Source organism: Hoplias malabaricus, chromosome 1 (genome assembly GCF_029633855.1).
Source record: "Hoplias malabaricus isolate fHopMal1 chromosome 1, fHopMal1.hap1, whole genome shotgun sequence".
NCBI lineage: Eukaryota > Metazoa > Chordata > Actinopteri > Characiformes > Erythrinidae > Hoplias > Hoplias malabaricus.
The window spans coordinates 7,613,888-7,624,441 of NC_089800.1; the positions used below are offsets into that span (position 1 = coordinate 7,613,888).

Consider the following 10,554-nt stretch of genomic DNA (forward strand, 5'->3'; position numbering starts at 1 on the left):
AGTAATGAGCACGTGATGTAACGGAGGGTACTGTGTCAACGTCATATTTACTCCAGCTGTAATGGACTTTATTCAGCGCTTAGTAAACGATGAGCAGGTGTCACTCTTGTAACTTGCTCTCGTTTCTGAATCAGCGTTGAGGCCTTTGAAACGTGTTACAGCTGTTTAACGCTCAGTGTGAACAAACACAGGAGACGTGTGGTGTTTTTATAAGAAAGTCATAGACTACAATTGCTTTCGTGTGCTTCACCTTACAGTAGACTTCCTCCGAGAGAAGGAACTCCTTGTTAAAGTGTGTTGTTTAAGCAAAGATCCTGGTTCCTCCAGTTTTTTCTGCTGATTACAGCGATCGCCAAATCTTACTTCTGTTCTTCTTGAGTCTATATCTTCTTATTATTATTATTATTATTATTATTTCCATACAGATCCAGGTCTGCATCATTAGAGCTGTGTGTTTTACTGCAGAGAGTGTGTCTGAGTGGTGGGAATTGTTGGTAACGTGTGTGTGTGAGAGAGAGAGAGAGGATGGGTTTAGTGGTAGTGGCGCTCTGTGTGTGTGTGTTTTTTTGCGGGGGTGTTTGTTGTGAGGGTGTGTTTTTTTTTGTTTGTTTTCATAAATTTTTGATGCTTTATGAGTGTGTGTGAGTTGTAGTGAATGTGGTGTTGTGGGGGCACTGTTGGCGCTCCTGCTGCAGCACTGTGTGTGTGTGTGTGTGTGTGTGTAAGAGAGGATGTGTATTGTTTGAGTGAGTGTGGGTTTTGGTGGCGGCACTGTGTGTGTGTGTGTGTTTTGCTGTAGCATCGCTGTTTTGGGGTTCTGTTTGGTCTATGTGTTCTACCGTGGTGCGTGTGTGTTTTCTTGTAGTGTGTGTTGTTGCAGTGCTCTGTGTGTGTGTGTGTGCGTGGACAGATGGGTAAGACAAAAGCTGATGTGCTTAACTACGCGTTTTACAGCTAACTATTAAAGTGTTGTGCTGTTTAGCCACACAAACATTTCAATACCTGTCTTCAGGCCAGTTTAATTATCCTCCCCCTTCTGTCAGCTCCCTCGCCACTTTGGGGTGTGTGTGTGTGTGTGTGTGTGAGAGAGAGAGAGAGAGAGAGAGAGAGAATTTGTTTCTGTTTTCATTAAGATATGACGGCAGTGGTCTATGTGTATTTCAGTGTCTCAGTCCTCACATACACACACACTCCTGCATTTCCAGCCTCTCTTTCTTTCTCCTCTGCAAAGTCAAAGCAATTAAAAGTGCCCTGTGATGCCTGGCTTTTGAAATCTCCTGTTTCCTGATTCCATTTGATTCATCATTGTCTACAAGGGGAGGGCGACAGAACACTTAAAAACACTTAAATCCATAATTCCCTAATTTGTGTCTTCAGTCCCTTTATGCCCACCTCTTTAACTGTGTTTAAACCCGCTATTAGGCTCCTAACTACTCACACACCGCAAAGCCCCGCGATTCAGGGCAGAGAGCAGCGTACGCCACACTGAGGGAATGCAGTGGAGAGAGAGGCGGGTTTTTTTAGCCTTTTTTTTTTTGTTTTTTCTCTTTTTTTAATTATCTGGACTATGTACAGGATGCCGGCGTTTTTGATTGTTTAAATGAAGCAGCTGGCTTATTGTCTCGCCCTTAATTCCTCCATTGTTTTTGGAATATGTCAGAGTTCTTTATTCTTTTATCAGGTGCGCTGCAGGAGGAGGCAGACAATAGCCTTCATTGCAGCTCACGTTGGCCGCTGCACAAAGGCTCTCGCGGCTCTCACAGCTCTCGCGGCTAAAAACACACCAGGTCCAGGCACTAGCTGCACTCCTTTTTCTATTTTTTTCCCCCCTCTCATCCAGCTCGGCTTCTCTTCTCTTCTCTTCTCTTGGTCTTGTACGCGTTTACTGCCCACAGGCGCTCCACTGACCCGCCTGCGCATCAACACACAGGAAACCCCCAGTGCCACTTCCTGCCAGCTGCTGCAGCAGAGTCAAATTACCCGTGCACGCAGACCACCACCGCTTCCACACACAGACCACTGATACTACAAATCACTACAGCACCTGCTGGCCGAGAGTGTGTGTCAGAGAGAGAGAGAGACCGGCTCTGGCCACAGGTATAAAAGAGAACAGAAACTGCAACTCCTCCAGTGGCAGTGTGTTGCAAACCATGCATCTCCATTTTGTCATTTGTGCATGGTACACTTAATTTATAATGAAACACGTTCTGAGGAGCAGTGCCACAGAAGAACCACATCTGGTTCCCTGTTCTGTGAAGGAGCTTTCAGTGGATGGCGATTCCAAACTTTCCAGACCATTTCTGGAAGCGTAGAATGAACCAACAGATAGTGTCAGTTCTGTAAAATTGCTCTGTGTCCAGAACCGAGAGTCAGAACTCCAGTCCAGGGACCTTTAAGTAAGCCTGAGTTTTAAGGATGTACTGGAGTCAGAGGAAACTCTCACTGTGTTTTCTGTCATTGTTGGAGAAGCTCCTCATTCTTCTTTGTGCCCTGGGTAGGATTCCTTTAGTTTCTTGCGCAGCCACTACATTTCACTCACTGAAACAAATGTAGACCTGGTGTTGAGAGGAGGAAGATGAAAGCTAGTAACTAATACAGGGAAAAACAGGCAAGAGGAATCATGCAAATTGAATACAAAATGCAAATGGGTGTCTTCTCGGCTGTCCTCAGCAGTCCAATTAATTCTGGTAGCTTCAGTGGACTGGCGCTACGGTCAGATAAAGGCATTTTTTTGGACAAACACTGTAAAAGGTGCTAGAATGGTCTTAAGGTCAGTTGTGCTTAAAGAAATTAGTTTTTCCCCCAAAGGAGGTGCGCTTAGTTTTACATTTCGTTAAACTAGAGTCTGAAATAAAAGCCTGCAGTTAGAACAGAGACGGTGGAAAGAACTATGTAACTGCAACAGAATTTGGTTTAATAATGTTCCCAAACCAAAGGGAGTGAATATAGAGCTTGTGTTTTTAGACAAAAATACAGCTATCATTTTCCTACTTTTATTCCTTTGATGTTCGGTGTTTATAGACAAACCTCCACAGCACCACTTTGCCTTTTATTTAAACTAAAACAGTGCTGTGGTTGTGTGGGTAACGCAGGCCGCGGAGTGGACACGGAGGGGTGGAGCGGCTCTCTGTGGCAGGTGACAGTTGGGACGTGTGCTGATGATGCGAGTGGTGGGAGTTTTGTTATTTTAATTAGCTGATAAGGACTGAGAGAAGCTCTCCAGGCAGTGTGTGGCGTGGGTGACAGGATCCAGCTGATGAAGAGCAGCAGGCCCAGGGAGGGTGTAGATCCAGCTGCTGATAGAGCTGCTTTTAGAGACAGCACTGCTCCTTTCTCTTAACTCTCTCTCTCTCACACACACACACACTTCTACGCAGCTCTCATAGCTGTGACCTATTTTAATAACACTTCACTGCTCTGACATTTGCGTTCCAGGGTTTGAACAGCGAGGCTCTGTGTAACACACTCTTCTTTAAAGAAAGACTTTTTCTTGGTCTGTAATCTGCTGTAGTTGCAGCATAAATGATCGGCGTGCATTAAAGGGGCATTAAAGAAGTGCCTGGCATTCTCCAAACTTTTTCAAGACAAAAAAAAATTAAATTAACTTTCAATGGAAAATAATGTATGAAAATATTTTTTAAAAAATTATTGGAATGTGTGCTGATCCATTCATTCATTATCTGTAACCCTTATCCAGTTCAGGGTCGCAGTGGGTCCAGAGCCTACCTGGAATCATTGGGCACATACCCTGGAGGGGGCTCCAGTCCTTCACAGGGCAACACACACACACACACCTACAGACACTTTTGAGTCACCAATCCACCTAGTGGAGGGAACCGGAGCACCCGGAAGAAAACCCATGCAGACACAGGGAGAACACACCACACTCCTCACAGACTGTCACCTGGAGCGGGACTCGAACCCACAACCTCCAGGTCCCTGGAGCTGTGTGATAGAGACATTACCTTCAGCACCACAGTGCTACCCCCCCCCCCCCCCCTATTCACCATGAAATGTGGCATATTGAGTAAAGAAAAAAAATAGTTTGCACCACTTTTAGAGGTCAGGATCTGAAGATCTAGAGCTCATGGTGCACAACTCTGACTAATTTGGCTCAGGTTATTAAAGGAACACTAGGTACGATGTGTGTATATTGCTCCTGGGCTCCTAGTTTAATTCATATTAACAGCACCGTAACTGTAATCTGTGGGGAACTGGGTGTGGTTTCCTTACCTTCTTCCACAGGTTTCTGCAGTGCTGAGCCCAGAGTAGCTGTGACATGGTATTTACACCTCAGTGAAGCATCACAAGGACTTGGATACTGCTCCTTTAAGAGATTTTTTTTTTTTACCAGCCTCTTTGTTTTGGTTTTAAAATTTCACTGCTCTGCATTAAATATAATTTTTCAACACACGCTGGGGAAGCCTTACACTCTCACCATGGACAGTGGTCCTCAGAACTCTTGTCTGAGAAGATAGAAGAGTGCAGAGAACAGTGAAAACCAATGGACAGTTGTTTCATTTATTGTGTTACAGACGCAGCAGGTAGAGACTAGATTTAGACTCTGGAGTGTCTCTTTAACATGTAATTAACCATAAATGGCAACGTCTACTACAACTACAAAATAAAAGTACCCCGTGTCAGAGGGACTCCATTGACTGTGAGCAGTGCCAGGGTGGAGTGAGAATTCAGGTTTCCTTTTATTATAAACATCAGTAATGGGCTCCTTGAGCTCCGCGTTCAGCACTAAACATTCTCCTGGTGTTCCTGCTCATACCTCTCACTAACGCTCCCCTGCCGCTCCTGAGCCAGCAGCTGGACGGGAATCACAGGTCCTCCTTCATTCTGACGCTCTGTCGGAGTGTTTGCACATCTTTGAAAGCTAACAGAGCGCTTTAATTAATTGTCCGGCTTTTCCTTCTGAAACAATGTCCTAATTCTGCCATTTAGCACCGGCATATCATAGTTTGTTGTTATCTCGGCAGCCAGATTTTTGTAAATAGTCATATTAAAAACTTTAATCTCTTGAATGGAAAATGAAGAGCGGCAGAAAGCCCTGTCATGTGCCGAGATAATATTTATCTGAGCTTAAACCTTCCCTCTTACCCGCTCCCCTCCCCACTCCCCCCCTCTCTGCTGTCTCTCTCTATTCTTCTAAGTTAATAAATATGTTCAGAATTCTCCAGTAGGATGTTTTATCTGAAAACGCAACAGCTAGAAAGTACCTTTTTCTCAGAAAGAGCTTTGCTGCTCGTACAGATCCTGGCTCTGGTTGGAAAACTGTAGTCATGGTACACAATGTTCAGCTTAGGTCTTTTTTGCAACTTGTTTGTAGCTTTATGTGTTTATCAGGAAATGAGTTCTGAATTGTGGGGGATTTGGGATCTGTCAGCGTTTTAATCAATCACCTGCTGTTGACTGAAACGGCAAATCAGTAAAAAGCACCTTAGGTTTCTAATTCTTATACCAAACGCTAAAGAGTTTCACTGTAGATTTACAGAGGTTATCACACTCTGCACTGCACCGTTTATCTTTAATAAACATTAAAGGAACAATACATAATACTTGTTACTTACATTTACAGCTTCAAAATCATTGTGATGCTGTAATAGGGAGAATAGAGAGCTCTGTCCTTGCTACTCTGGGCTCAGCACTTCAGAAGCTGCACTATGTAACACACACACTTTCTTATTGATTAAAAGTAAAATTGAATTACACTAGGAGGAGCCTCTGGAGCCAAAATTAAAAACCACATGTACCTAGAGTTCCTTTAATGTTAATAAACATTATTTCATTTTCAATGTATTTACAATATCTTCAGTTAATCCCTAACGCATTATCGTCTTTGTTCCTCTCAGGTGGTCAGCTGTGGTGCACAACCACTAAGAACATAATGGAAGGAGAAGAGCTGGTGGCGTTCGTGGTGGACTTTGACTCCCGGCTGCACTCGGTCAATCATATGTCCCTGAGCGAGGGCATGTACCCAGCACGTCTGTTGGACACCATCCAGCTCCTGCCCCAGCAAGCGGCCATGGCCTCCATCCTTCCCACAGCTATAGTCAACAGTGAGTAACAGCCTGGACACCTAGTTTATCTTGTTAAATAACTGTCAGCACTTCTACACCGTACACATGCTACACACGCAGACTTAATACAGATCAACATGCACTCAATCACCCAGTACGCTAATGAAGTCACGGCACAGGCTCCTGCAGCAAACTTGGCTGAAATGGTGTTGCATATGGACGCTCACCTGTCCCTTATCCTCCGCCCCATGCTGGACAGCAGTGTGGCCAATTGTTTGAGCCAGCTCAGCCTTTGTTACATACACTACCCTACAAAGCCCAACATGCTGCACGTGTCAGGTATTCACGGATTAAGCTCTCCAGCACGGATAAGAATAACCACCTTCAGTGTGGTCTACAACAAACACCACTGACCAGCACGTTGATTACAAAATTCAAGCCACAAGCAAGTACTTGTTTTTTTGACATAATAAGAGCTAGTCGCTGTTCGGCTTGACACAGAAGCTACCAGAAGCAGATGGTGCTCTGTTTTCATTTGCCCTTGAGGTAAGGGCACCAACCTGCTGGAATCATCTCGAGCTGCTGTGCAACTTCAGTACATGACAGAATTGTTTTGGAAGGGAATATCTAACACACACCTGCTAAAAGCCTAGCAGTGAAGCTTAGCCTAGTTATTATTAAAAGAAATGTTAAGAAAACAAATTCAGAGTGAGCCCCAGAAGCTTGGATTCATTACTTGTTATACATCTCGTCGTTTTTCTAATCTCCATCAACCTAAATCACCTCATCCGGTCTCCCATCTTTCTGTCTCCCAGAGGACATCTTCCCATGTAAGGCCTGCGGGATCTGGTTCAGAAGCGAGAGGAACCTGCAGGCTCATCTGATGTACTACTGCAGTGGGCGACAGAGGGAGCCAGAGAGTGCACCTGAGGAGAACGAGGCAAACCCCCACCAAACCCCCAGCACCTGCCCTTTCCCTCAGTGCAACAAGAGCTTCAGCAGCCCACGTACTCTGGAGATGCACCTGAACTCACACAGTGGTAAGCAACATAATCTAACAGAATTCATCTTAAATTTCTTTGTGAGCTACCTGGGTTGAGAAAATCTTTTTAGACCAATGCTCACAAAAGTAAACCTGGCACAATGCAAGATTTTCCATGTCTCTTTTACTTAACATTAAGAGGAACGCAAGCCAAAGACCTGATACATGCCTTTTATCGTCCTCACAGGTGTCAAAATGGAGGAGACTCTCCCCCCTGGCACCAGCTTGAAATGCACAATCTGTAACTACACAGCGGATTCTCTCATTACATTCCAGCACCACATCCTCACTCACCTGTCACAGGCGGCCTTCAGATGCAATCACTGCCATATCAGCTTCCAGAACCACAGGGAACTCTTGCAGCATCAGGACTTACATGGCCACTCCGGCAAGCTTCACAGGGAAAGCGACAGCGAGCACTCCCCACGGGGGGCCGAGGAGAGTCTGCAGCAGGCCCGAGCCGAGCTGGCTGCCAGGAAGGACATCGTCCTGCAAAGTCCCAAAAGCGTGCCCAACAAGGACGGTACCCCCGACGGAGAGCTGGAGAGAAGTGAGAAAAAGCTTGCGCTTGGAATGCAGAAAGGAGAAGGCCACCCAAGCGGCAAGGCCAGCTTCTCCTACACCAGGATTAAGTCGGAGCCTTCCAGTCCCAGATTGGCTTCCTCACCGGTTCAGCACAACATGGGACCCACCTTCCCCATGGGTCCATTCCTGTCGCAGTTTGCGTTCTCCCAAGACATTTCAGTTGTACCGCAAGCGTCAGAAATTTTAGCCAAAATGTCCGAACTTGTGCATCGCAGGCTACGCCATGGAGGGAGCAGTTACCCACCGGTTATATACAGCCCTCTGATGCCAAAAGGGGCGACCTGTTTTGAATGCAACATAACTTTCAATAACCTGGACAACTACTTAGTTCACAAGAAGCATTACTGCAACAGTCGCTGGCAGCACATGACTAAATCTCCAGATTTCTCAAGTGTTTCAGACAAGGTGACTGACTCTGCGAGCCCTAACAGTGGTCACACTTCGGTAGGGATGCTAACTGGATGTCACCCGTCTGAGACGGATAATCATCTAATGCCAGCCACATGCCTGAATACATCGGTATTGGACATTATGAATGCTGGCGGCAAAGTGCCTGATAAAGATCTGACAGGACAGGTGAAGAAGGTGACCACTCCCACGGGAGTTGAAGACAGACTCAATGGTAAGCAGGCAGAGGTCAAAAGTCCCAACAATTCCCTGGTGGAAGCAGAAAATGACCCAAACAAAACCACCTGCGAAGCTTGCAACATCACATTCAGTCGCCACGAGACTTTCATGGTGCACAAGCAGTATTACTGCGCCACGCGCCACGACCCACCCATGAAGCGCATGTCTGCGAACAAGGTGCCTGCCATGCAGAGAACCATGAGGACACGCAAGCGTAGGAAGATGTACGAAATGTGTCTGCCTGACCAAGAGCAGAGACAGCCAATGGGACCACAGCCAGGATTTCTAGGGGTCCCCACTCTGGGAAACCCCTGCACTTCTCAAGAAACCGTGGAAAGTCTCGCTGACCGCTTCCATCCCCGCTGCGACGTCTTTCCAGGCATGGTCCCCAAACACCTGGAGGCTTCTCTCACAGTCTCAAAATCCATCCTAGCTGCTAAAAGCAATGCCATTAGTGACCAACAGGAGCTGGACGCACCAATCGATCTCAGCAAAAAGTGCTCATCAGACAAGACCTGCAACTCACCCAAAAGACTCTTAGATTATCACGAATGCACCGTCTGCAAGATAAGTTTTAACAAGGTGGAGAATTACTTAGCTCATAAACAGAACTTTTGCCCAGTTACAGCTGTTCAGCACGGTGAGATCGCCGGTCTGGAACAGCCCGTGTTCCCAGGCATAAAGAGCGAAGGCAATAATCCTGACGACATGTACGACAAAAGTTCTGTGAAATGTGAGAAAAATGGTGGCACCAAGCTGATGGTGCAAAACGGCGGTCTGTTCCCTCCGCACCTCGGGCCTGTGCAAGACCTGAAGGCTTTCAGTGACCCCCAGCTCATGCCCTCCAAAGAAGAAAATAAGAGCATATTTTTGCCCCACTGCCTCTATCCTGGAGCAATAAAAAAGGTGAAAGGTACCGAGCCGATCTCGCCGTATTTTGGGATAAAGCCGACCGATTACTTGGCAGGGGGCATGGTTAAGCAGGGTGAAGCCAGCGAGCAAGAACAGGCCACTAACGGCACTAGTGAAGACGGGAAAGAGCAACCAGCAGCTAACGGCTGTCCCAACCCCAGCAAAGACCCGCTGCCCCTGCTCCCTAAGAACAGAGGTATGGTCATCATCAACGGAGGGCACAAGTTTGAGGAGAACCAGGCGGTACCCTCTCAGCAGGAGAACCAGCCCAACAACGTCTCAGCACCCGACGGGCAAACGTCACCCACATGGGGCTCGGAGAACCCCCCGGAACCCAATGACAGTGCGTCACCCACATCTAAATCGCCGAGCCAGGAGACGCCACCTGTTGTGGCCAAAGGCATGAACGGCTCGGCTCAGCCGGCTGGAAGCGGCAAGTACTGCCGCCTCTGTGACATCCAGTTCAATAACTTGTCAAACTTTATCACTCACAAGAAGTTTTATTGCTCGTCACATGCGGCCGAGCACGTGAAATGAAATCATGCTCTCCCCCCACCTGCCACAATCCTTCCCCCTCCCCACCCTACCCTTCCTTCCTTCCTTCTCTCTTTTTGGCTACACTGTCGTGTCTGGAATAGTGCATCATGCAGTTTTATATGCTGCTTGTGGACAATCAAGAGAAGCTTCATGTTTCGTCATTTTTTTCATCTAGACTGAAATGCAAAATCATTGAGGCGAAAAAAAAAAAAATCCAAGTGTAATATTGGTGCCACTTTCACATTTATTTATTTTACAATCAGTATTAATAGAAGTAGTGATCTTAATTTAAACACAAAGGAAATTTATATCAGAGTTGTTTGTAATGTTATTGTATAGTCATTCTTGTGTAGCAAACATTGTTTACACTGTATTGTAGGTTCAACGAGACAATAGACACAATACAAAACTGAAATGCATTTTAGACACAAAAATAGCTACTGAAGCACTTGTGTATTCTTATTTGCTGTAAGGGTTTCTGTTTGGTTTTGTTTCGTTTATTTGTATATGCCTAAATGTCATTTGCAGAGCGATACTCATGACTTCTCAGCCTTAAAACACTGTACGGAGGGAAAACCAGGCACAATTCTGCATCTTATGTTTTGGCATATACACACGGCTTTGCATATGTATGTAGCTGTTGGTCTCTGTCTCTTTTCTTCGACTCAGAAGTGGATGTTTTAATGAGGATGGCAGCGTTCTTGTATAGTACTCGTATTTGAGTTTGCGATACATTTTGGTCTCCCTTTTTAAAATTTGCTCTCGACGCAATACTTTGTAAAAAAGGGAACGTTACTGGAAGCAGTATTACTATGGAAACGGGAA

General features: G+C 45.9%; 1 protein-coding gene across 3 annotated transcripts in view; it reads left to right on the top strand.

The window, feature by feature from the left end:
* The window catches only part of zfpm2a (zinc finger protein, FOG family member 2a), a 198,515-nt gene extending 188,394 nt beyond the window's left edge, over positions 1-10,121 (top strand). For all 3 annotated transcript variants that reach the window (XM_066645304.1, XM_066645310.1, XM_066645317.1), the window contains 3 exons: positions 5,859-6,065; positions 6,842-7,066; positions 7,256-10,121. In XM_066645304.1, the coding sequence (XP_066501401.1) occupies positions 5,859-6,065; positions 6,842-7,066; positions 7,256-9,729 (2,906 nt within the window). In that variant the 3' untranslated portion in view covers positions 9,730-10,121. The remainder of the gene's footprint in view (positions 1-5,858; positions 6,066-6,841; positions 7,067-7,255) is intronic.
* Positions 10,122-10,554: the final 433 nt, after the last annotated feature.